This window comes from Muscardinus avellanarius, assembly GCF_963383645.1.
Source record: "Muscardinus avellanarius genome assembly, chromosome: 7".
In the NCBI taxonomy this organism is placed as follows: Eukaryota; Metazoa; Chordata; class Mammalia; order Rodentia; family Gliridae; genus Muscardinus; species Muscardinus avellanarius.
In genome coordinates this window covers 103,217,582-103,244,614 of record NC_137793.1, presented here as the reverse complement: position 1 = coordinate 103,244,614, position 27,033 = coordinate 103,217,582, and the positions used below count along the sequence as shown (strand labels likewise).

Genomic DNA, 27,033 nt, shown 5'->3' with positions numbered 1-27,033 from the left:
CCTCTCGTTCCCGGGGAATCCAGGGCCTTCCCTGCTTTAGCGCGAGTCCAGGTGCGCTGCTGGTGACCCGCGTCCCCAGTGCTCATCCAGCTCTCCGCCCTCTCTTCCCGCAGGCACGCGCCCATCTTGGCTGACTCGGCAGCAAAGTGGATTTTCTTTGCGTCAAAAGAAGAAAACATGTCCCCGTGTCTGTAGAGATGATTTGCAGTTCAGCCTGGCCGAAGCTGAGCGAATGAGACTATGGGCTGTGCCTCCGCCAAGCATGTTGCCACTGTTCAAAATGAAGAGGAAGCCCAGAGAGGGAAGAACTACCAGAACGGAGATGTGTTTGGCGGTGAGTTGGAGCCCTCCCCTCTTGACCTACACCTGGGCCCGTCCCTGCGGGGACTCTCAACGGCCATGCTGTGGTGTCTCCTGCCAGCCGTTGGGGTGCAGGGGCGAGGAGACCTGAGAGAAATCTAATGCATCGTGATGCGAACTCACGGGGCTCTGAGTAGGATCCTGGAGGTTTTATGCAGGAGTTAGCATATTATTTTATGGCATTTTATTTATTGTTTTGGTACTAGAGATTGAGCCCAGGGGCATTCAACCTCTAAGCTATATATCCAAGCCCTATTTATTTATTTTTTTGTTTGTTTTTGTGAAACAGGGTCTTGCTAAGTGCCTAATGGCCTTGCTAGGTCGCTGAGTCTGCCTTTGAACCTGCAATCCTCCTGGCTCAACCTCCTAAGGACTGGGAACACCCAGCTAGAAGCCTAGCATTTCAGTCCAGCTCTGAGGCAAGCAGATGTAGGAAGGGAAATAGACCATGCAATGTATCTATGCTTTATCACTTTGAATCTCTTTGTAAGGTATAGTTACATTGTAATATACCAATAAAAGTATAAAAAAACAAATTTATAAAGAAAATATTAAAAAAAAAAACAAATGCATACGTCAATGTCTGAAGAACTAGTAGGATTTATTTATTTAATTTTTGCGGTGCTGGGGATTGGACCCAGTAGGTTCTATCTCTGAGCTGCACCTCCAGTCCTATTTTTTATTCTTTACACTAAGTTGCAGAGTGCCTCACTAAGTAGCTGAGGCTGGCCTTGAACCTGTGATCCTCCTGTCTCAACCTCCCAAGTATTGGGATTACGAGCGTGCGCCACCACGTCTGGCTGAACTAGTAGGGTTGGGTGTGTGGGACAGTGGTCTTGCATGGCCTGCGTCAGTTTGAACTGTAAGGCTGAAAACAGAGGCCAAAGTGGAGTGGGAGAGGATTTATAAATGAGGGAACAAGGCCTGTTTTAGGACTGATACAGTGAGTTCTATATTTTCATATTCAAAAATACAAATGCAATAATTTAATGATTTCTTCACTGTTTTTGTAACGAGTCAAAGTGACTTTAGGATATCTAGTGCAAAGGTCACTAATTGCCAATTCATGTCTACATCTGACTGCAAATATATTTTCATGAGCTTTCTACTCCCCCAGAGAATTTTTAAATAAAAAGCAACTGGCGAGGATGTGGAGAAGTTGGAACTCTTAAACATTGTTGGTGGGATTGCAAATTAGTGCAACCACTTTGGAAAACAGTATGGAGAATCCTCAGAAGAATGGGAACAAATCTACCATTTAATCCAGCAATACCACTTCTGGGTATCTACCCAAAAGAAAGGAAACCAAACTACCAAACTAATGCATGCGTACCTATGTTCATAGCTGCACAATTCACCATAGCCAAACTATGGAACCAGCCAAGATGTCCATCAACAGATGAATGGATTACAAAACTGTGGGATATGTACACGATGGAATTTTACTCAGCCATTAAAAAAAAACCTCAATTACATCATTTTCAGGGAAATGGATGGAACTGGAGGACATTATGCTAAGCGAAATTAGTCAGTCACAAAAAATAAGAAATCAGATGTTTTCCCTAATATGTGAGAGCTAAGGAGAAATGGGTCATAGGAGGAACTCTAGATGAAAAAGGAAATCCTATAGAGGAGCAAACAAGGCAACCTAAAGGAGGAGAAAGGAGGGGGGAAGAGGAAAATCTCTAAAACACACAATGTACTTAAACATATTGAAGCCAACCACTAAGCCAAGCAAGGGAGGGAGACGGGGAGGGAATGGGGTGGGAATTGGGTAGGGGTTAAATCGGTGATGTGTACATGTCTGTACACACAAGTCTTTTACCCCAATATGATGTATGAATATAATGCACCAATTTAAAAAATTAAATAAAAAGCAAGGCATTCTTTAAGAATCAGGATATTTAACTTGCATAGTAACACATGCCTATAATATCAATACTTGGGAGGCCGAGAGAGTTGGATCACACAGGTTCAAGTCCAGCCTCAGCAACTTAGTGAGATGCTCTGACACTTAGTAAGACCCGCCCTGTTTCAAAATAAAAAATAAAGAGGGGCTGGGGATTAGCTCAGGAGTAGATTGTTCCCCGGGTTCAATCTTAAGCACCGGCAAAATAAAATAAATAAAACAAAATTAGGATGTTTCGCATACAGCCCCAGATTCCTTCAGAAGCTCGGGCAGCCCTGCGTCTTCTTCAGCCCTGGAGGCACCAAGCCCAGTCACTGGTGGGCAGCACCTGCCTCGCTGCTCACAGCCTCTTGAGTGCCCTCATCTTGAACTGGTCCTTTGAAAGATCAATTGTTGCTCTGAGGATGTGTGCACCACTGTAGCTTGTGCAAGGCAGAAGAAGCCGTCTTTGCTGAATGACTAACAACAGTGCCTGCTACTTGACGGTCATGTGGCACTTTTGTTTGTCAACCCCCTCCCCCCTCACTGGGGAAGGAGCCCACTGGGCTGGTGTTTCCAGTCACTGTGGGGTAACTCTGCTGCTCACCGTCGCCAGCTTGCCATCCACAGCCATGCTCATCCTAACCCTCTGCTGAAGAACTGGAAGTGCTTAGAGAGGCCTAATATCTTAATTTTACTTTTATTATTAATATTATTATTTTTCGTATCGGGGGATTGATCCCAAGGGCGTTCTACCTCTGATCTACACCTCCAGTCCTTTGTTTATTTTTTTATTTTGAAACAAGGTCCAGCTAAGTTGCTGAGCCTGGAGCCTGCTATTTCTCCTGCTGGTGTCAATAGGAAGGAAGATTTTTGTGTCATTTTTAAGAAGATGAGTTTTTTATGTGGAACAGATTTGCCATGCATGGTAACCACCTGTAGCCTTTAGAACTGTGGAGAAGCGCTGTGGGTGTATATACGAGCATCTCAGGGATGCTGGAATCCGGCTCACTGACACCACAGTTCCTGAGGAAATTGCTAATTGGAACTAGAGTCCTTACGGTCAACTTCAAATGCTTAACTTTGAAGAGAAAAGAATCTAGCCGGGGGTGTATCCCAGCACTTGGGAGGCTGAGACAGGAGGATCACAGGTTTGAGGCCAGCCTTAGGAAACTTAGAAAGACCTTCTCCAACTTAGACCTTGTTTCAAAATAAAAATCAAATAGGGCTGGGGGATGTGTAAATCAGAGGTAGGACGCCCTTGGGTTCAATCCCTAGTACTACAAAAAAAACAAAAAGAAAAGAGAGAAAGAGAGAGAAAAGAATCTAGCATCAGGGGTTTGTTTTCAGCTACCTTCTCTGCAATGTCGTGGGCTACATCATTTTTATAACGGAGCTACCATGTAGGGAGCTGCCGCCGTCTCTCGGACGCCGTGAGGCGCTTGCATTCAGCTTTTCGTGCTGAGTTCTCACGGTCCCGTGAAATGCGTGCCGCCCAGTTTTGCCTCTCTGGAGGCCGAGGCACAGGGACAGGACAGGGGAGGCTGCCGGCTCTGAGCGGTGCAGGAGCCTCTCAGAGATGAATCTGGTGCTGGTTATAATGCAGCTTCCCGGTGCTGGCCGCCTCCCCGGCCACTCTGTAACGCGGTGGGCCGTGCGCAGGCACTTCTGCTGCGTGCCGTGGAGCTTACACAGGTTAAGAACCCATAAACCTTGCTCTCTGGGACGTTATGAAAAGATAAAGGTTATAAAGCAGGAAGGATGCTAAGAATCGGGGCTAGCTTGAAAGGCAAAAGCAGAGAAGATGTCTTCCAGAGGTGACCTCTGCGCCTGGCCGTAAAAGGGCTGAAAGATTCTCAACCTGTTGAATGAGGTGCAGGAGGGAGTTAGATGAGGAGAGGCCAGAAGTAATGTGAAACGTATTCAAGAATTACAAATGATCCAGTTTGCATGGAATGTATAATGTAATTGGGAAGCCAGGCATGGTGTCACTTGCCTATAATCCTAGTACTTGGAGGCTGAGACAGGAGGAGTGCAGATTTGAGGCTAGCCATGGCAACCTGGAAAGACCCTCGGTAATTTATGAGACACTGTTTTGAAATTTAGAAAATAAATACAACGATTTAGGGGTATAGCCGGGCGTGGTAGTGAACGCTTGTAATCCCCGCGCTTGGGAAGCTGAGACAGGAGGATTGCACATGTTCGAAGCCAGCCTCCTCTGGCTTAAGAGACCTTGTTTCCAAATAAAAAAGAGATAAATAGGTCTGGGAGTGTAGCCAAGAGGTAGAAGGTCCCTGGGTTCCATCCCCAGGACCACCAAAAGAAAAAGAAAAGGTTTAGGGATATATCTTAGAGCTGGAATGCCCCTAGGTTCAATCCCCAGTACTAAAAATAAATAAATAAATAAGTGGGGGAAAAAGTTTGATTAATTTATAAATACCAAATTATAATCGTGTGTGTGTGTGTGTGTGTGTGTGTGTGTGTGTGTGTGTGTTGCTGGAGATTGAACCCAGGTGTATTCTTCCTCTGATCTGTACCACATCCCTTTTTATTTTGAAGCAGGGTCTTGCTAAGTTTCTGGTCTTGATCCTGTCTCTGCCTCCCAAGTACTGGGATTACAAGTATGCACCACCACTCCTGGCCCAAATTTTAATCTTTAGAAAGATAATCTTAGATCTGTGTATGGTGATTCATGCCTGTAATCCCAGTACTAGAGAGGCTGAGACAGGAGAATCACAAGTTCGAGGACAGCCTCAGCAAGCAGCGAGACTCTCACCAACCTAGTGACTCTGTGTTACAAAACAAAAAATAACATAAGGTATAGCTTGGAGGTAGAACATCCTGGGTTCAATCTCCAGTACAGGGAGGAAGGAAGGAAGGAAATAAATCAGGAAATCTTAGACTATAAGGGTAATTTTTGGTGATATTCAATAGAAAGTATGATACTTGTATTCTGCTTAGCCCTGGGACCACCTACCCGTCCATTTCCTTAGTTAATTGTACAGCCAGGAAGGCTCTAATGTACCACGTGTACTTTGTAAACATCAGTATTGGCTTTAGGAGCCTTGTACTGGTCATCTGCTGTTGGGTATTAAACAACCTCAAGATCTCAGGGACAGTCAACAGGAAGCATTGCTTTTTTGGTCACATTGGTGGGTCAGTAGCCAGAGTGGCTGGCACTATTCCACTTATCTCTCCTCTTATGAGTGTCCAGTGAGGGTATGCTCTCTCTTCACAGAAGGGCAAGGGTGCCAGCCACGCCCACCGTGCCCCTTGAATGAGGACTTAGAGCGGTCACGCAGGCGCTCGCACCCCTTTCCCTGGCCAAAGCCAGTCACACGAACAAGCCCAAAGAGGCAGAAAGTGCGCGCTGACCTCAGTGCCTTCCTGGCAGGAGGATGGATGCAGGGAGGGTCGACAGCTGGGGAGATCAGTCTGCCCCAAGTCTACCTAGCACCGCTCGTCTCTGTGGCTCCGTGTCGCACACACCCAGAAGGTGCAGTTAGGTCCTCTGCTTAATTTTCCTTGTCCCTCCAAGATTCAGTGAAGTTTTACTTATTATAGCGTTCATTATCATGTTAGTCTTCCTAACAGAAAAATTTGCAAATTTTGAGGTATGGTATTAAATAAAGCAGGACCACAAGTGTGGGCAAAGTGTCATCAATCCAAATACATATACATATACATATATACATATATACATATACACATACACACACACACACACACACACACATATATATATATATATGTTATGAGGGCCCTGGGTATAGAATTGCCAGACTCCAATGTCAAGACAAGAGCCAGTGCCCAAGATGTCACTGAATGACAGAGCTTAAAAATGACAAGAGAAGGTCCTGCCTGTGTGACTTTGCTTGAATCCGTTTGCAGGGAGAGGTTTACAAAAGCCCAAGATGATCACAGACAGCAGCAGATGAAAGATAAGTTGGGCTCATTTTTAAACCATTTGAAATCTTTTGTTAGCCACTGTTTCCATGATCTCTTATTGCATAATAAATGACCTGTAACTTAGTGGCTTGACACGGTGCTGGTTGACCGCCTTTCCCATCCCAGAGGGATGGCTGCTGTTCATCTGCTCGTCTCTCCTGGACTCAGTCATGCAGCTCATTTAGCCGTGATCTCAGTGGGACTCAGGTGTCCGAGTTGGCATCAGGCCTCTGTCCCCAAGCCCTCTTGTCTTAAACTTTTCACATGGTGGCAAAGCGAGTCTTGAGACCAACCCAGAGTCCAGGGAACACAGAGGCACAGCAGTTTTTTTGTTTTTTGTTTTTTTTAGCAGTACTAAGAATGGTATCCAGGGGCGTCTACCTCTGAGCTATACCTTTATTGATATACCTCTGAGCTATATTCTTTATTCTTTATTTTGAAATAGGGTCTCTCTGAGTTGCAAAGGGCCTCACTAAGTAGCTGAGGCCGTCCTCGAACCGCAGTCTTCCTGTCTCAGCCTCCTAGATGCTGGGATTACAAGCGTGCGCCACCATGTCCAGCTAGGCACAGCATCTCATCTCTGAGTATGTGTTTGGGGGAAGGGAGAATCCTGGAGAGCCATCTTTGAAGATTCGGCACCACACATATTGGGTTATATTCCAACCTGGACATATTTTTCACTGAATAAAATGGCTTTGTTCTTTCTTTAAAAGCTAAATGTTTTTAAAACATTTTGAAAACATTATTATACCATAGTGTTGAAAACTTGACAGAATCCGCGAAGGGCGGCGTGTTTGGGGATGGCTCTGAAGTCCGTGTCTTTGAGGACAAGCGCACACACTTGATTCTTTCCCAAACCGTGTAAGTGTCATAGTTTGTGAAGGTAGGTGGGGGAGCTCTGATACTCAATGTCTTTATACAAATGGCAGTTTTAATTTTCATGAAATGTTTGGTTTCTGTGTCTGTCAGCACGTTCACAGCCATAATCTAAAGAACTGACCACGTAAGTTAGAGGAAGGGAGATTTATTTGCTTATAGTTTTTCTTGGCAATATTGGGGAAACCGGTGTCTGGATCTCAGAGCAGGGCAGTGGGAGGTGGAGAGGAGAGCACATGGCATGTGCTCTTCACATCATGGAGTTTGGAAGATGGGGGGGGTGCGCAGAGGGAAAAGGAAACATATATAATCCCCAAGGCCACACCCAGGAATCCACCCCTCCAGCCACCACCCAGATAAGTCCGTTCCAATGGGTTTGCCCACTGCTGAGATGGCAGCCCTTATTACTCAACTACAGCAGCGCCAAACAGTAATAAATGACTCCGAGGGACCCTTTCGTATCCAACTACAACAGGCTCCATGACACTTGGGCTGTGTGCGAGGTGACCAGTCCTACTGTGTGTGACACAGTTTCTGTAGGACATTCCCCCACTGAGAATAAAGTGGCCAGTGGTGGAGTCCTCTTGACTCCTGATTTTAGAGAACTGAGCTCTGTGGCGAGGAACTTTATCACTGATATTTACCAATATGTTTTCTTTCGCTTCCAGTGTTAAAGCATTAGAGACTTCAGAGCTAAAGTTCCGCTTTGACAGACTGGGTCCCCTTCAGAAGGCAGATCCTGGCTAGAAGGCTCCATATTGGAATTTTCCTCCCCCTCAATGGTCAGGGCAGATGAAAGCAGTGGTCAGCAGATCTGCGGGGGTCATTCAGAGGACAGCTGGGCACTTTGCCAAGACCAGCTTGCCAAAAAAATAAATGACCGGCAAATTCAAGTTATCATGGACTAGTTAAGCAGGTTCTAAGGAAAGCCAAACTGAATTGGATTCCGTTCAACAGTCATTCACTGAGACTGTTCAGTAGGTGTGTAGAGCAGATTCAGGCCTTATTATGGAAACGAACGCGTCAAAGCCCAAGATCATGAACTCTTCTCAGTCCGCCTCCACGGGGGAGAAACTTGTATTGACTGTTCTTTGCACAGTTCATTCTTCCAGTAAGGTGCGGTTGGTGCCTGTGGTTAGTTCCTAGAGCCTGTGAATCTCATGCTTTCCCAAGCATCACATTTCCGACCACTCCCTTAGGTGAGGTTGCTGCAGCCCGTCACCCCGAGGGTCCCAGGGTCCTCAGACTGTCTCTCCGTAGCCCTCCCCGTTTATTTGCTGCTTTGCTCTTTGGTTGGTTTGTGCTGCTGTCAGATTGTTTTTTCTAAAGTACTCCTCTGTTGCTGTTAAGTCTTCTGCTCTGGAACTTTCTGTCTGTGCCTAGTTCTTCGCCAATAAAACCCCAAATCCCTGCTCAACACTCTGGATGTCTGAAGATGGCTCCTACCCACCTTTGCCGCCTTGGTGTGTGCTCTGTCCCTCCAGCCGGGCCAGACGACTCACCCTGTGACCTCATCCCACACCTTCTGTGCTCCAGACCCCCTGGACCACTGCCCGCCATGGGCCCTTTCAGCCTTCACTCCTGCTTGCTCTCCTAACGCAAATTGTCGTACAAACCCTTCCTAATACCTGCAAAACGTTTACTTCCTGCCATCCCAGAATACTTTTTTATACCCTTATTTGATTCATTCGTGTATGTGTCTGATCTCTCTTATGAGCTGGTTAACTCCAGTAGGCAAAGACTGCATGTTTTTGAGAGGACTCAGGGTTCGCAGAAAGTCAAGGAGCTTGAGAATCAGACTGGGCATCGATGGTACCAGCCCCCTCTTACGACCACAGCAGCCGTCGCTGCTGCTGAGTTTGGTTTAAGGACCAAGAAAGTCTGATGTTTATAAATATTTCTGGAAATAGAGGTGCCTAGATTATTGCGGTAAGTTCTTTTGGTGTGGAAGGCTGAGCAGCAGGAAGGCAAGCACGAATGGCTGCTTAAATTTAAGCACTTCTTAAATTTAAGCACTTCTTAAATTTTCTCACTTAAATTTTGATCCTTGGCTGGCCATCATTTGAGAACATATAACTCTGTGTGTGTGTGTGTGTGTGTGTGTGTGTGTGTGTGTGTGTGTGTGTGTGTGTGAGAGAGAGAGAGAGAGAGGGGGGGGGGGATTGATGTTATGCCCATCTGCTACCCACCTAAAATGCTCTAGGGATTATGGTAAAGATTAAATAAGAAAATACATCAGACATATTTAGACACTGAAAACAGCTGGAGGCAAAGTAATACTTCATTGCTTTTTCCTCAAATACTTTCTGATCGTATTAAATGAAGATCAAAGATACCTCTGTCTGCAAGACAGTAAGACAGTAATGCGTCTGTGCTGTCCAGTGCATTGGCTATTAGTGACCCTTGAGCATGTGGAATGTGGCCAGTCCTAATCAGGGTGTGCGATAAGTGTAAAGCACACTTTTAACTTTCATACCAAAATAAAGATTTAATGTGCAAACAGAATGTAAAATAACACAATGATTTTGCTATTGAGTGCCTTCTATCCACATGATAAAATGACAAAAAGATGTATTGAAATTAATTTTGCCTGCTTGATTTATTTGTGTATGTGTCTGATCTCTTCTTATGAGCTGGTTGACGCCAGTAGGCAATGACTGCATGATTAGCGCCCAAGCCATGGTTATAACTATGGGTAGATTTGCCCACATGAGCAGACTGGCCCAGGCTCCTAACTCTTGTTCCTCCATCACCCCAATATGCTGCTGTGTTCTAGAGCTTGGCCCGGCTGCGGTAAAGTCAGTAAAAACTTCTGCTTTGAAAAGCTTTCAGCTGTGCATGGTGGTGCACGCTTATAATCCCAGGACTTGGGAGGCTGAAACAGGAGGATTGGAGATTCAAGACCAGCCTCAGCAACTTAGTGAGGCCCTCAGTAATTTAGTGAGACTCTGTGTTTAAATAACTAAATAAATAATAGGGCTGGGAGTGTGTAGCTCAGAGGTAGAATGCTCCTGAGTTCAAGTCCTAGTCCCCTCCTTCCCTACTCCAAAATAGAAAAGAACAGAAAAGCAAAAACTTCTCTGTGATAGAAAGTCAAGTAATGTTCTGTGCATCCTATATTTTTAAAGATCCAATCAGGGCATGGTGGTATACTGCCGTAATCCCAGCACTTGGGAAGCCGAAACAGGAGGATCCCGGTTCAGGGCCAACCTCAGCAACTTAGTGAGACCCTATTTCAAATATGAAAAAATAATAGCTGGCTAGAGGTTAGCTTGGAGGTGGAATGCCTCTGAGTCCAGTCTCCTCTTCTTCCTCCTCCTCCTCCTCCTCCTCCTCCTCCTCCTCCTCCTCTTCCTCCTCCTCTTCTTCCTTTCTCTCTCTCTCTCTCTCTCTCTCTCTCTCTCTCACTCACACACACACACACACACACACACACACACACACACACACACACCCACCCCTATTTTAACCAGAGATACGTGGGAAACAGGACCATGTGTCACATGCTTCCGCCAGGCAGGCCAGCTGCAAAATGAAAGAGCCCCTGAGTTCTTAGAGATGATGGCAGGGTCATGCTGCGGGCGGGCCCTGGGAACCCCTCCCCGGTTCCTTCAGCTTTCTTCCCCTCCTGCTTCTGCAGCTGCCTGGAACCCCAAGGCAGAAAGTAAAAATGAACTTGGCCCTGGGGAAGCACCGGAGACCTGCTGATGGCTCTGGCCTCCGGGCATCCTTCAGTGGAGGGCTGGGATGGCTAGGTGCTGGGGGAAGTTTGAAAAAAGCAAGTCATCAAGATTGGAAGTGGGAAGTCTCTCTACCCATAGCAATTCTCCAGAGTTATTTTCTCCAGAGTGACATCACAGAATTCAGAAATTCAAAACAGTGGCTTCTTCCTGGAGTCCTGGCTGGTGTGACAGGAAGGACCAGCTTTGCCACAAGCCTGGGCTGGGGGGCTTCCACATGTCAATACCCATCTATCTCTCCTCTGCAGAGACCCCACAGCCCCTGCCTTCTGTCCCTGGGCCTTAAACAGGGTGTTTCTTTTGCCCCTGGACTGTTACATGACATTAAAAACACAACTATTAGCTGGGTTCAGGGGCCAGGGTTTGGGAGGGTTGGCCTGCCTCTAATCCCAAGGAGGCTGAGCGAGGAGGATCACAAGTTGGGGACTAGCCTGTGAAATTTAGTGAAATCTGTCTCAAAATAAAAATAAAAAGGCCTGGGGTGTGGCTCAGTGGTAGTCACTGACTAGCGTGCAGGAAGCCCTAGCGTGATCCCCAGTACCGCAATAACGTAGCAACGCCATCACTCCATATTTTAAAATTTATACGTCGTTTTCACATGCAGTTATTATCTCCGCTTGGCAACTCGCTGAACTCGAGGGGGAGTGTGGCTGGAATTGAGGCTGGCGAGTCTTGGCCGAGGAAGCCAACTCCCACAGAATTAAGACAGCAGTCGGTGCCATATCCAAAGACTCTTGGCTCAGGAGCCTTCGGGAGGTAGTTGTTAACAGGCTGCTTGAGCTCAGCCTCAGCATTTCAATAAGGACGTCTGGAGACTCTGTTGTGGTAATCAGGGCTATTTTCAGTGGGCCTGAAGTACGGCGTCATGGTAACCACACGTCCTAAAATCTGGCAAATTGGTTTCAAATCCTGGCTGAGTTACTCACTAACATGTAGTCTTGGCAAACGACTAAGGTGTTCCTTGCCTCAGCTTCCCCATCTGGACAGTGTAGGGAATACTAGTGCATGCCTGCCCCCACAGGGCTGTCGGGAGACAAATGCATAGATGTATGGGAAGGCTTAGAGAACTCTTTGGCGGCATGATAAGCACCCAGCGATCGCCATTTCACCATCATCGCCATCAACACATTAGCAGCCTGCAGACATACAGGCCTCTGGTCTATGCAGTTGCAACTTCTGATTGGTCAAATGGTTGACTTATTCTCTCTGATTAAACTGAGGAAAATGCATGATCAGTTTCTTGCAAATGTGTGCTCCTCCAGACTTTAAAAATTTATCAATGCATTTTATCCAAGCAGTCCTCATCTTTTTTTAATTTTGACGTGTGTGTGTGTGTGTGTGTGTGTGTGTGTGTGTGTGTGTGAGAGAGAGAGAGAGAGAGAGAGAGAGAGAGAGAGAGAGAGAGAGAAAGAGAGAGAGGGAGGGAGGGAGGGAGGGAGGGAGGGAGGGAGGGAGGGAGGAGGGGGGGGAGGAGAAGGGATTGAGCCCAGGGGCTTCTACCTCCAAGATACACCCAAGCCATTTTTATTTTTTTGTTTTGAAACAAAATCTCCACTAGATTTCTGAGAGTCTCTTTAACTTGCTGAGGCTGTCCTCCAACCAGTGATCTTCCTGTCTTAGCCTCCCAAGTACTAGGATTACAGGCATGTGCCACCATGCTTGGCTTATTTTGGATTTTAAAATATTTATGTTACCATGGTTGGTTTTTGACCCACACTTCTGTGTAAGGTATAATCTTTAAGTTGAAAAGACCAAAAGAAGCTGGGCATGGTAGTGCACACCTGCAATCCCAGTATATGGAAGACTGAGACAGAAGGATCGCAGGTTCAAGGTCAGCCTCAACAACAATAGAAGATTCAGCAACCAGGGAGACCCTGTTTCAAAACAAAAAATAAAAGGCCTAGGGGTATAGCCCAGAGGTAGACTATCCCTGGGTTCAATCTGTAGTGCCAAGAGAAAAAAGAAAAAAGGAAAGAAAGAAAGAAAGAAAGAAAGAAAGAAAGAAAGGAAGGATAGATGGATGGACAGAGGAAGGAAGGAAATTAAGGAAGGAAGACCAAAGGATGTGATTTAGCATATAACTAGCATATTATCATATATTAATTAACATAATATTATGCTTTATTTCTATGAAAGTATAGTTTTAAAATTTTCTATCATAAGCCAAGCATGGTTGTACATGCCTCTAATCCCAGTAATTGGGAGGATGCTGATGCAGGAGGATTTCAAGTTGGAGGCCAGCCTCAGCAATCTAGTAAAATCCTGTCTCAAAATTAAAAATAAAATTTGTATTTTATTTTTGGGTATAGCTCAGAGGTAGAATGCCTGTGGGTTCAATTTCTGGTACCTTCCCCCGACACACACAAAAAGTAAAATTCCCCCCATAAAAGTTAACAGATACACTTTTATTTATCAAAATGGCACTTGCGTGTGTTTGTGGGGTATATCTCAGCAGCTTTTACTTCTGTGTCTAGAATGCAGAGTGGGGAGGTGTGTAGAAGGAAGGACAGTTCTTTGTGAAGCACCAGAGAGAGGCCAAGGGGCAACAGACGGAGACACGGACTTGGGATCACAATTGGAAATGCACCCTACCTAACTGAAATGCAAAGGTGGACGGTTTCAACTCACATTTCACCCTTTAAAATACTGTGTTTTTTCAAAAATATTAAATTGAATTCCTCAATTTATTCCTTCCATGTTAGAACTTTTTTCAGATGAAAATAAAATTTCACTGTGAGACTCTAGAAAGTACTGTGAAAACACAGGCAAGTATTTCTATGATCTTCTTTATAATGTTACATGATCCAAGGCCATTAAAAAGGGTTAATAAAGCCCAGCGTGGTGGCACATGCTTGGAATCCCAGCATTTGAGAGGCTGAGACGGGAGGATTGCGGTTCACAAACAGCCTCAGCTACTACATAGCGAGGCCCTTTGCAACTCAGTGAGACCCTGTTTCAAAAAGTAAAAGACAAAAAGAATAAAAAATAGGACTGGGGGTGTAGCTCAGAGGTAGAATGACCCTGGGTTCTATCCCCAGTTACCAAAAAAAAAAAAGTTAATAAAGTTAATAAGCTCATATACATAAAAATTTTAAATTTATGCATGGCAACAAACCAACCGGCCCCCATAAACCATGCTAAAAGACAAATGTCAAACATAGAATAAGGTAAGTTTAAATTTTAAATTTATGCATGGCAACAAACCAACCGGCCCCCATAAACCATGCTAAAAGATGTCAAACATAGAATAAAGTAAGTTACAAAGTAAATATGACTAATATAAAAAGGCCCTTCCAAATCTGTAAGGAAAGAAGGCTCCAATCAGAAAATGGATGTTTATGACCAGGCAATTACAAATATATATATATATACACATATATACATGTATATGTGTGTGTGTGTGTATATATATATATTTGTAGCCTATATATATTAAATATATATATAATTAAAATTAAAGGCCAATAAACATGTAGCTTCTTAGTAGTAAAGTGAACCACAAAAACTCCACACACACAAAAAAAGCAAAGTAAAAAAAAAACTTTTTTTGCCACTCTCTAACTGGTCAGGAATGAGTACCTGTCTCTGTTGTAATAGTGAATGTCAAGCCCCAACAGTTTTGCTGGGGCACTAAATAGTGGTCGAGTTCACAAAGAAGCATGTCTTTGGTCCCAGAAAAACCACTTTTAGAAATTTTTTTATCCAGCATTAAAGAGGACGACCTGTCTGTTGTCCAAATCCATATGTTGAGGGGTCTTCCTCACTGAAAACCTGAATGGAGAGGGAGCCGGGCAAAGCTCACCAAGTGCTGTGTGCGTGTGTCCCTGTCGTTCTGAACTGCATTACAAAGTGATACCACAATGCACCAATAAAAGTATATATTTTTTTAAAATCCCCAAAATGCATAGAATAGAACCATTGAAGATTAGGTTCTGTATATTTCTTGATACAGAAAGACGTCTATAGGCCGGGCGTGGTGACGCACACTTGTAATCCCCGCGGTTGGGAGGTGGAGACAGGAGGATCTCGTGGGTTTGAAGCCAGCCGCGCTGGCTTAAGAGACCCTATTTCCAAATAAAATATAAAAATAGATCTGGGCATGTAGCCCGGAGGTAGAAGGGTTTCCAGGAACCCCAGTACCACCAAAAAAAAAAAAAAAGAAAGAAAGAAAGAAAGAAAGAAAGAAAGAAAGAAAGAGAGAAAGAAAGAAAGATGTCTATAGCATATTAAATGAGGAGTGAAGGGATTTAACACAGTGCATCTTACTTGCAAATTAATTAATTAGTTAATTTACTTACTTTCTTATTTTGCAGTACTAGTAGACTGAACCCAGAAGCATTCTACCTCCAAGCTCCACCCCCAGCACTATTCTTTTATTCTTTACTTTGAAACAGGGTCTCATTAAGTTGTGGAGGGCCTCACTAAGTAGCTGAGGCTGGCCACAGAAATTAAATCATCCTGTCTCAGCCTCCCAAGTCCTGGGTTTACAAGCATGCACTGCCACACCCGACTGCAAATTTCTTTATGTAAAAATACATGTAAAATTCTGTGTGAGTATGTTAAAGAAATACTGGAAAGGCTGTCCACCAAAATAATAACAGGGGCAATCTCTCTATTGTGAAGCCGCTGGTGATTCTTGATTTCTTCTTTGCATATTTCGAAATGACTGGAATCTTTTTCAGTTAATGTTGATCATTCAGTGCAACTATTTATCGTGACAAATATAATCTGGATGTTTCCATCATTGGACTGCTTTCAGGACTTCATGAAGTCTTCCTCAGAGGAGAAGGCTGTGTTTTCCTCTGGAAATAGCCTCAGGGCAGCAGGGATGGGGCTGATAGACTTTGCCCAGGTGAACAGATGGGGCTGATGCCTGGCTCTAGTTGGCTTCAGTTGAAACCTCGGGTGTCCCTTCAGTATGAAATGTTCGCTGACTGCTTTGTATGCCTGAGGCACCATGCTGGGCACTGAGACCAAGGAGAGGGGTAAACCTGGTCTCTGCCTGGAAGGGGCTGATAAAGGGACCAGCCGACAGATGGGCATCTCAACACAAAGCCTAAGTGTCATATGGTGGTAATGCAGAAGGGTCTGTTATCCCAGGAGTAGGGAAGACCCCTAAAGAGGATGATTAAAGTCTCTGCTGAGTCTTAAAAGATGATTAACAAAGAAACCAGGTGGGGCAGGCTAAGGCACAGTGAGAACAGACACTGTGCGTATAAGGATGTCCAGGGCAGACCCGGAACCTTGGCCAAACCAGCCAGGTGGAAGTAACTAGAAAATCTCACATCGGGGAAACAGTCTTAAATCCGTGGGAACTTTATGCTTTTTTTTTGTTTGTTTGTTTCCAAAACACTAAAAACTCACACAAACAGTACCAAAACCCTGTCAGGGATTTGGAAGCTAGCTAAACATTTGAAAAACACTAGACAGACTATAGAAGACATGATGCTCATTTATCAAGTGGCCAGCCTCAGCTCAGGTTAGATAATTATGCACCTTAAAGTAATAATTGCAGAACGCAGCCTTGCACGTGTGCTGAGACTGTGTTATTATTGCAGCCTGATAGAACCAGCCAGGACCGGCCACCATGGTGTGGCCTTCGTCCCTTGTGCATTTAGACAGGACAGCTACTCATTATTGCATTTGGGTAGTTTTGCAAAGCAGTGTGATGTGTGTGTCCAGTACATCAGATGGCTCTTTGTAGGTATTCTTCACGTATGCTGAAATGAAAAACATCATGGCATGGCAGTAGTCACTACCTCAGGAGGCAAGTAGGCTCTTCTTGCTGCAGCTAAACCCTGAATCTCTGGCTCTGTTTTTAGAGGGGAGGACTGGGTCACGGTGGGAGGCGTCCATGGTATGTCCATCCCCTGGGGGAGCAGGAGGAAGGTCTGCCACTCACCACCTATGCTTCCCTGTGTTTTCTTCAGCTATGAACTGTTTTTTTTTTTTTTTTTTTTGGTTGAGTCATTTTCAGTTGCAAATTGGTGTCATAGTTTAATTGTGTTTCTGTTAACAATGTTCTGAACAGAGAAAAGGTGGATCATCCTGTTAAGTGCTCCTAAGGTAACAAGCCTCAGTCAGGGGTTGTTGAGCAACTGGTTAGAAGGTAAGAAAAGCTCCACTAGAAGGGTATTAAGGAACTGACGTTGTGTGCTTGAATCTGGTGGGTAAGAAAGTAAGTCAGCTGGGTGTGGTGTGAATATGCCTAGAAGCCCAGGACTTGGGAGGCTGAAACAGGGGATCACAGGTTCGTGACCAGCCTCAGCAACTTAATGGGACCCTCAGCAACTCAGTGAGACCCTGTTTCAAAATAAAAATAAAACAGATCTGGGACTATAGCTCAGAGATAAAATGCCCCTGGGTTCAATCCAAGAAAGAAAGAAAGAAAGAAAGAAAGAAAGAAAGAAAGAAAGAAAGAAAGAAAGAAAAGCAATGAGGGAAAGGAAGGAAGAAGGGAAGAGAAAAGAAAAGAAGAAACAAAATCAGGTTTTTTATCCTTAAAGTTTACCCTGGTTTAGAAGATGGCATTTTTGATGTATATTTTATTTTACTGATACTGGGGATTAAGCCCAAGGGCACTCTATCACTGACCTACACACCCAGGACTTTTTATTTTTTATTTTGTTTCTTTGTATTCCTACACACTGGCCTTAAACCTGCAACTCTCCTGTTTTTGCCTAAAAGAAATAACATTTATGCACAGGAAATCATTTAGCAAGAAATTGAGACATGGAAACATAGGACAAATCACTACGCTGAGTATCTTTTGGCACAAAATATATCACTGCTGTGGTGCTGTGGTCTGAATGTCTGCGTCCACCCAAAATTCCTTTGTCAAAATCCTGCCGGGCATGGTGGCGTACACATGGAATCCCTGCACCTGGGAGGCAGAGACAGGAGGATCGTGCAGGTTCGAAGCCAGCTTCGCTGGCTTAAAAGGCCCTGTTTCCAAATAAAAAATATAAAAATAGGTCTGGGAGTGTAGCCCAGAGGTAGAAGGGTTCCATCCTCAGTATCACCAAAAATAAATAAAATAAAATCCTAACCCCTGGTGGTGCATGCTTGCAATCTCAGAGCTCGGGAGGCTGAAACAAGAGGATTGCCAGTTCAAGGCCAGCCTCAGCAACTCATCCAGGCTCTTTGGAACTTAATGAGACCCTATTTCAAAATAAAAATAAATAAATAAAAATTGGGCTCAGGTATAGCTCAAAGATAGAATGCCCCTAAATTCAATCCCTAGTACCACAAAAAAAAAAAAAGAAAAAGAAAAGAAAGGCAATTCTACCCCTTAGTGTGATGATATTAGGAGGCAAGCTCTTGGGTGAGGTAATTAGGTCCTGAGAGGGGAGCCCTCAGTGCCGGGCAGTGTGAGGACCCAGCAAGAAGGGTTTCCTGGTGAGATCTCACACTCACACAGCCGGCCAGCACACTGATCTTGGACTTCACCACCTCCAGAACTGGGGGAGAGAACGTGTGCTGCTCGTGAGCAGCCTAGGTGGTGCCATTTTGTTATAACAGCTGAATGGACTAAGATACGTAGGAAAATCTGTATAAACCTGCTTTAGGAATAGGGAGAAGGGTAAAAGCAGATGAAAAGGAAAAAGAGGTGCTTGGAGAAAATCCAGCTACAATTCCATTCTCATTGCATGATCATTGCTTGTGAGCGCCTTAATGTATATAATTTATTACATGTCTCCAATAGTTGCCCAATAGTTCATGAAAAGGTACTGTAATAAGGATAGCTGTTACTTCCTGGGTGCTGCCGTGCATCTCTGTAGGTGAGAGAGAGGGGCCTGCGAGGCGTTCAGTGGCTTTTCCAGGTTTATCCAGGTCATGCCTGGTAGAGTCTAGTGGGAGCTTGGCCGTGCCTGATTCCTAAACCACAGTGAAACAGTGAGCAGTGTATGCTTTTGTTTATATTTACTTGAACTGAAGGGCATTCTGTCGCTGAGATACACCCCCATCCCTTTTCTATTTTTCTTTTTAAATTTTGAAACAGAGTCTCAGCAGAGCCTCCTGTCTCAGCCTCCTGAGTACTGGGATCACAGGCATGCACCAGCGCATCCTGCTCAGTGTGTGCTTTTGGAAGAGGAGTCAGAGAGGCCATTGTTTGGGCACGGTGAGGGGTTAGCAAAAATGCAAGACACCGTTCCTCTGTACTGGCAGCTTCCAGTCTAAGGGAGGGACAAAAGCCTCAGCTTGGCCTGCTTCTTCCCTTCTCTGTCAGTTGTTGATTCATTAAACACTGATTTATTGAGCCTTAATATACGTGAGGCTTTTTGGCCCCAGTCTGCACTGTGGGCTAAATTCCTCTGGCCCAGCCTCTCAGTGCTGACTTACTGCCGTGAATCACATGACAGGGACCTCAGGGCTCTGCAGAAGGAACGCACGGATGTCACGGGCCATGTTTTACATTGAAAACATGCTCTCATGCTGTATCCCCCCTCCTGAGCCAGGTCTGGCTGCTGCAGTCTGGGGAGCTCGAGCCCAGGGGAAGCCAAGGGCACCTCTGTTTCAGAAGCTCATCTGCACGGTTGCCTCTGTCTGGCTCCGGAGCTCCATGGGCCAAATGAAAACCTATGTGCATCCGATAATTTATGTATCAATATGTAACATGGATAATTAATCCCAAACTGTCTAGACTGATGGGAAAAGAAGACTATAGAATTTACTGGAGTTGATGCCCTTTTTTTATGGATTTCTATGCATTTGCATCATTGCATTAAAATGCTTTAATGATAAATACAAAAAAAAACTTGTCATGAAACTTGTATATCTAGAAATTTTCATGTATTAAATGAGAATATATATTCAGTGAATTTGTGCAGGGACTACAAACAAAGCCTGAAGATATTTACCAGGGAAGGTTAGTAATGATAATTTCTGGGTGGTGCTTACTACCACTGAGCCTTTGTGCTTTTATACTTTCCAAAGAGTCTACATCTCCTTTTCTAAGAAAGGAAGTGTTCTTTTAAATTTACATAAATTGTTTTTGTAAAAAAACAACCACCACCACCAAAAACACTGGTGAATTTTCCTTCTACAAAGATGAAATGTATTATTTATGAGACAATGACTTAGAGCAGTAGCCAATGGGGGTTTGTTTGCTTGGTACTTTTTTATGTGCCAGGCACTTTTTTAGGTGTTTTATTGTTTATTAATTCATTTCATCTTCATAACATCTTACGAACTAGGTTTCGGTTTTACAAATGAAGAACCTATCAGTTTCATCCCAAGATCGGTATGTGTCACCGTGCTGTCATGCCACCTCATCTCTAAGGCCTTTCTTTGTTTAAAGTAGATTATAGTAGCCTGTGGATTTATAAAAGAGGAAAGCAGTGTAGTTGAGACCTTGGGTTAAGAAAACCCTTTGCTCTGTACTTTTATTTACCAGTTGCCACTGCAGATTTATGTTTGTGTTACGGATTGAAAGTAAATTGTCCCTCAGACCTCATGCCCCGAATCAGCCGCTCAGTGATGAGTTCCTGAGGATATGGCCTCTAAACACCACAGCGGTTGGTTGAAGGTGGTGCTGGGGGTGTGGCCTCTAAAATCGCGTGGTTGGAGCTCAAGAGGTGTGGCCTCGGATGATGGCGTGTGGCTGGGTGTGGGACCCTGGGGGTGTGGCTTCTGACAGCAGGGCGTGACTGGAGGTGGGGCCTGGGGTGTGGCCTTTGATGTCAAGGTGTAGTTGAAGGTGGGACCAAGGGTGTGGCCAATGACAGCAGGGCATGGCTGGAGGTGGGGCCGGGGTGTGGCTGGAGGGCTATATATCCCCCTCACCCCTTTCCCTAGCTTTCTACCTCCTACCATCATCCCCGAGGACCCATACCCCAGCTCCTAACTGGCAACCCGCATAAATTAACTGTGTAGATGGACTTGCATCTCCAGACCCTTAAATGAATCTTCCGTCCTCTAGGTTTTCTGTGTATCGTGTGTTTGGATCATAGTGGTGAGAATGCATAGTACTTTTTCTCGTTTCTTGGAAGTGACCACTGGGAATGATTAGTGATAGCCAAGTTTCTCTGGTCTGTGCCTCTCAGGGCCAGTGTCAGTGTCAGAGATTATTGAATGACAGGGAACTTCAGGGATCTGAAGTAAAAGCTAGCCTTCCCTCCTCACAGTACATTGGTCAAGCAGCTTGGTTCCATTTTGTCAATCTTTAATCCTGTATTCAATAGACTGCTTAAGATTTAAGAAAAACTTGAGAGGTAGGAAGAAACGGCATAATTCCCATCGTAAGTTCTTCTCAGCTAATGGGCCTTGCCTTGCTCTTCATTTCCAAGCATGAAGCCTCTTAGGCAAAGAAGAAATCAGAAGCATGATGTGGAGGTGGATAAATTACTGGGTTTTTTTGTTGTTGTTGTTGTTTTTGGTGGTACTGGGGTTCCTGGAAGCCCTTCTACCTCCGGGCTACACTCCCAGACCTACTTTTTTACATTTTTGTTTGGAAACAGGGTCTCCTAAGCCAGCGGGCGCGGCTGGCTTCGAACCTGCGCGATCCTCCTGTCTCTGCCTTCCAAGCGCGGGGATTACAAGCGTGCGCCACCACGCCCGGCTAAATTACTGTTTTGAAATTGAGCCATCCTCATTCTTTGTAACTTGAATCTCAGTTTCTTAGTTTTTCTCAGTTTTCTACTGTAAGTAAATCTCTGCAGAAGCACTCTTTTTTTTTTTTTTTGAGAGGGCTAGGAACTGTGTAAACAGGTTTTATTAAAAACAAGCAGCAGTGGCGCTCACCTGTAATCCCAGTGACTCGGGAGGCTGAGACTGGAGGATGTAAGTTCAAGGCCAGCCTGGGAAACTTAAGTGAAACCCTGTCAAAAAATAAAAATAAATAGAAGAGCTATGGTTCCATGGTAGAGTGCCATGAGTTCAGTCCCCAGTACCACAAGCAAAACAAATGACTTCAGCCTGGTGAGCCCCATCCATAGAGAAGGCCTGGGTTGTGTTTGGCTTCTGCAGAGGAACTGAGCCATAGGTGTCCTGTTTCTATATCTTGGGAGGTGGGGTTGAATGAGGTGCTTAACCCAGGAGTGTTGAGTGATCATTTTCAAAGGTTCAACTTGACCTTCTCCCCAAACTGAACAGTTCACACAGTGACTGCCGGACTGAGGTCATCCTCACCTACCTCCTGCCCACCCCTCACGAAAGCCCCCTATGTGTTCAAGTTTGTGTTAGAAGTAGTGGTAGGCTACCATTGAATCTGTGTATATATGTGATTATATCACCGTCAATCTCAGTACTGTGTATTGGGATGAGGGAAACAGCCAGGGGAGGGGGCCCACCAAATGCCATGTGCATGTATGTCATTGTCAACATGATTTATATTCTGATGTGAGACTATAATGCACCAATATGACAACCTGAGAGGATGGGAGGGAGGAAGAAGGGAATTCTCTAAAGCACACAATGTACTTAAACATATCAAAGTCAACCACTAAGCCAAGCATGGGAAGGAGGAATGGGGAGGGAATGGTGGTGGGGATTGGGGAAGGGCTAACTGGGTGATGTGTGCATGTATGTCTAAACAAGGTTTTTGCCCATTATGATGTATGAATACAATGCACATTCTTTAAAAAATAAAATAAATAAAATGGCTTTATCTTTCTAAAAAAAAAAAAAAAAAAAAAAAGAAGTAGTGGTAGGGGAGGTTGGTTCTGTTTGCAGAGGACCTCATTAAGTAGCTGAGGCTGGCCATGAACCTGTGAGCCTCCTGTCTCTGCCTCCCAAGTCCTGGGATCACAAGTGTGCACTGGGATCACAAGCGCACTGGATCACCATGCCTGGCTCAGAGTGGAAATTTTTTAAAAAATTAATTTAATGTAACTACACTATGTCAGTCTAGGCAAAACACAAAGGGAAGAGACTGTCAAACAAAGTCAAGTTCTAAAGGCTAATAAAGAGACAATAGCTCCATGACTGTGCCTGCCTATGCATATGTATAATATATGCTAGCAATATAATATATGTTGTATGTAAATATGTGCGTGTATTAACACATAAGTAACAGTTCATGTTTACATTATAAATAAAAGTCATTTCTGATAGTTTTGAAAAGGTTGCATGATTAAAGTTTAGATAGAAGGGCCATAGTGGCGGAAGGAAGCAGTAGAGAGAAGTCTGAGGAACACAATGTTTTTAGTCCATTTCTTTACTTATTAGCAGTTATTTATTAACATAGTCCATGCTTAAATTTAAATATATATGGAAATTTGAGTTTGTATTTAAATATATTTTCAAAAGTTTATTGCATAACTCTTAAGAATTGAAGGTAAAGCCAAGTATGGTGGCACATGCTTGTAATCCCAGGACTCGAGAGGTCGAGACAAGAGGGTCGCAGGTTCTAAGCCAGCCTCAGCAACTTAGTGAGACTGTGCCTCAAACTAATAGAAAAAAGGGGGACTGAGGGTGGAGCTCAGAGATAGAACATTCAGCCTCTACTAAAAAAAAAAGAATGAAAGAAAGAAAAAGAAGGTAAAAGGTGAAGGGTGAAATAAGAAGGCACTGTGTCTATAGCACATCTACGGAGCTGAGGAATTTCTTCAAGTTGCAGAACAAAGCCACACAGGTACAAATCTCTATTTCGATCATGTTCACTTCCATCTTAAAAACCACATACAAGACAGGCTAAATTGCATCTGAATTCCCTTCCAGCTACCGACACCCATGCTTCTCTGTGTAAATGTCACTGCTTGTTTTGATCTGTAACCATAGAAGAAATCATCGAATTATGTATAAAATCGGGTTTTATTTTTAATGTTGTGCCGTGCATTTTTTTCTTCTGTTATGTCATCCCCATAGCAGGGTCCTTTTCATTCATCCTCGACTTCTTATCGCTGGCTCTCACTCACGTCTTTGTGTTGATAAATGTTTAAGACTCTGAGTCTTGGGGGCGGCTTTCCTCTTTTGTTCCTTGCCTTTCTTCCCCAACACAGCTGTTAAATTGCCAAGTTTTACAGTGAAGAAAAAACAAAAAAAACCAGTGTGCTTTTAGCTCTGATGGATGGCTGAAAACCACAATTTTTCATTCAACAAATATTTGTTGAACAAATACTATAAAAACGGCCTTTTACTAGGGGTATAATATGCACCAAGACAGTGATTGCCCTCATTTTACTAACGACCCAGCGGGTGAGCTGGACAGTGGCCAGGGGGACAGACCCTAGGGTCCAGCAAAAATAAGGGCAAGAAGTAAAAGGAAAAGGGAAGAGAGTTTGAGGGATAGCTTTGCACAGCTATCTGCTATCTTAGATTCATTGGTCAGATAATATCCATTCAAACCTGTCATGGTGGCCCATGCCTGTAATCCCAGTACTTGGGAAGCTGAGACTGAGGATCACAGGCTCCAAGCCAGCCTCAGCAACTGAGCAAGGCCCTGTTTCAAAAAATAAAAAGGGCTGGGGGTGTAGCTCAGAACTAGAAAGCCCCTGAGTTCAATACCCAGTACCAGTTGCCAGCACTTACACCAAAGAGGAAAGGCCCATCCACGAAGTTGGCTTTAACTTAAAGGAGACGTGGCAGCTGAGAATGAGGCACAGGAGCACCTGGAAAGAGTGTTCCAAGCTGAGGAATGGTAGACCAGATATCTGGGAGGGCGCCAGCTGCTGGGTTCCAGGGACGAAGCCTTGGGCCCTAAGGTCTTGAGTAGATAAAGTCTGACTTTGGCTTTTAACTTAAAGGGTTAGTCCTGATGTGGGAAGAGGTGGATCAACAGGTACAGCCAGGTGTGGTGGTGCAAGCTTGCAATCCCAGTACTTGGGAGGCAGAGACAGTAGGGTGTCAGGTTCAAAGCCAGCTGCAGCAGCTTAGTGAAGTGCTCAGCAACTTATTGAGCCCCTGTTTCCATATAAAATGCAAAATAGGTCTGAGGGCACAGCCCATAGGTAGAAGGCCCCAGGGTTCTATCCCCAGTACCACAAATAAATAAATAAATAAATAAATAAATAAATACAAATACAATGCTGTAGTCAGATCAGAAGAATAAGCTCGAGTGGTCTGCCAGGCATTGGTAGTACATGCTTGTAATCCCAGAACTTGGGAAGCTGAGCTAGGAGGATGGCAGATTCACTTGGGAGGCTAAGAGAGGAGGATCACAGGTTAGAGGCCAGTACAGCAACTTAAAAAGACCTCTATTTAAAAAAAAAATAGGGCTGAAGGAAGGTATAGTTCAGAAATAGAGCTATTGTGTTCAGTCCTCAATAAGAAAAGAAGATCTGGTGGCCGGTGGTCTACCACATAGCAGGGTCTGTAGCTAACCGTAAGGAATAAGATAGTGTTGATTTCACACTAGGGAGAAGAGAGGATTGTGACTGCTCTGACCACAAAGAAATGAAGGTGTAAGGTGGTGCAAGTACTAACCGCTTTGATTTGATCCTTGCATGAGGTGCACGAGTATCAAAATGCCGCACACTTCCCTACTAGTATGCACAATTATTAGGTGTCAATCAAAGTGAAAATTTCAAAAAAGGGTTAGTTTGAGCCAGGCGTGCTGGAACACACCAATAATCTCAGTTATTCATTTGGGAGGCTGGGGCAGAAAGATCTCAAGTTCAAGGCCAGCCTGGGCAACTGAGTGAAACCGTGTCTCAGAATAAAAAAGAATGTAGCATAGTGGTAGAGAATCCCAGGTTTAATCTCCAGTTCATGCCAAAAAATAAAAAATAAAAAAAAGATGACACTGGCTGCCTATAAGGAATAAACTATAGGAGGAGGCCAGAATAGATGTGTGTGATGAATCAGAAGCTGGTCCCATGGTCCAGTGACCGACTGTGGGGCCAAGACTAGGGGTGTCAATGAGCTCATGATCCAGGGTCAGGTTTGAGACATTTTTGGAGAATGATTAAGCACGACCTTCCTCAGAGCACATCTTATCTGTGGTTTTCTCAGCTAGGGAGTGGTAGGTAGAAGTTTGTTCAAAGCTCCTCCTTAGTTTTATGTTCAGAGACACTGACGTATTCTGAGGCTTGACAATGTGGGATTGTAAAAGTCAGGACTTTATCAAGATGGACTCCAAGTGCCACAGTAATATTTTATCTTCTTGAGACAAATTTTTTTGATGCTGGCCATGACATAAAGAACAGTGTTAGTGGCTGTTTTTTGGAGGGGGAGGGGCAGTCAGTACCGGGGATTGAACTCAAGGGCATTCTACCACTAAGACATTTTATCACAACCATTATTATTATTATTATCGTTATTATTTGGTACTGAGGATTTACCCCAGGGGTGCTTTACCTCTGAGCTACACCCCCAGCCCTATTTTATTTTTTGTTCTGAAGCAGGGTTTGCTGAGGGCCTTAGTTGCTGAGGCAGGCTTTGAACCTGCAATCCTCCTGTTTCAGCACCAGCATGCCTAGCAATGGTGATATTCTTACTTCAGTGTCCAGAGCTCAGCTGTGTACAGGCACAGGGTGTGGCTTGCTTGGCAGGCTGCTCCTGATCCTAAGATCTTCCTGGGACAGAAGTGTAGCTGTTCAACATTTCATCTTATCTCTCAGAAACCAGCTACATCTCCTTTCATTCAACCTGAGTGTGAGGCGGGATTTTCAGACGTGCCTGGTTTGTTCAAGTTTAGCATGTTGGCTGAGGGCCAGGGGGTTTGAAGAGGCATGTCTTGGGTCTCACCTCCCTTCTCATAAGTATTAGTCAGCCTTTCATAACTGTGAACAAAACACATGACAAGAACAACTTAGGTGAAGAAAGATATATTTTGGCTTATGATTTCAGAGGATCAAGGCCACGTTGAGCCGCCTCCATTGTTTCTGGGCCTGAAGTAAGGCAAAATTCATGTCAGAGGGTGTGCTGGATGGCAGCTGCTTCACTCATGACAGCTGGGAAGGAGAGAGAGAGAGAAAAGAGAAGAGAGAGAGGAGAGAGAGAGCCTGGGGAGAAGATAAACTCTTCTAGAGCATACCACCAGTGACCTACCTCCTCCAGCTAGGCCTCAGCTCACAATTTTCATCTCAGCTATTAGTGGATTAATCCATTAATCTGTGGATTAATTCACTGACGGAGTCAGAGCCTTCATGACCAGTCATCGTCTAAAAGCCCCACTTCTCCACCTTGTAGTACTGGGGACCATGATTTTAACAGTGAGCATCGGGGGACGTTCCAGCTCCAATGAAAGCACCACCAGAGCCCTTCCCTCCCTTCTCCTGGCTCTCCCCTTCTCACACAGCCTCCAATTCCTACGCTCGCTCCTCGTGGGTTTCTAAGCTC

General features: G+C 44.5%; 1 protein-coding gene across 1 annotated transcript in view; it reads left to right on the top strand.

Annotated features, from left to right (window-relative positions):
• Positions 1 to 240: 240 nt before the first annotated feature.
• Positions 241 to 27,033, top strand: part of LOC308265332 (uncharacterized protein C1orf21) — a gene marked incomplete at both ends in the record, with an annotated part of 155,422 nt that continues 128,629 nt past the window's right edge. The window contains one exon of the mRNA XM_080698974.1: positions 241 to 334. Within this exon, the coding sequence (XP_080555100.1) occupies positions 241 to 334 (94 nt within the window). The remainder of the gene's footprint in view (positions 335 to 27,033) is intronic.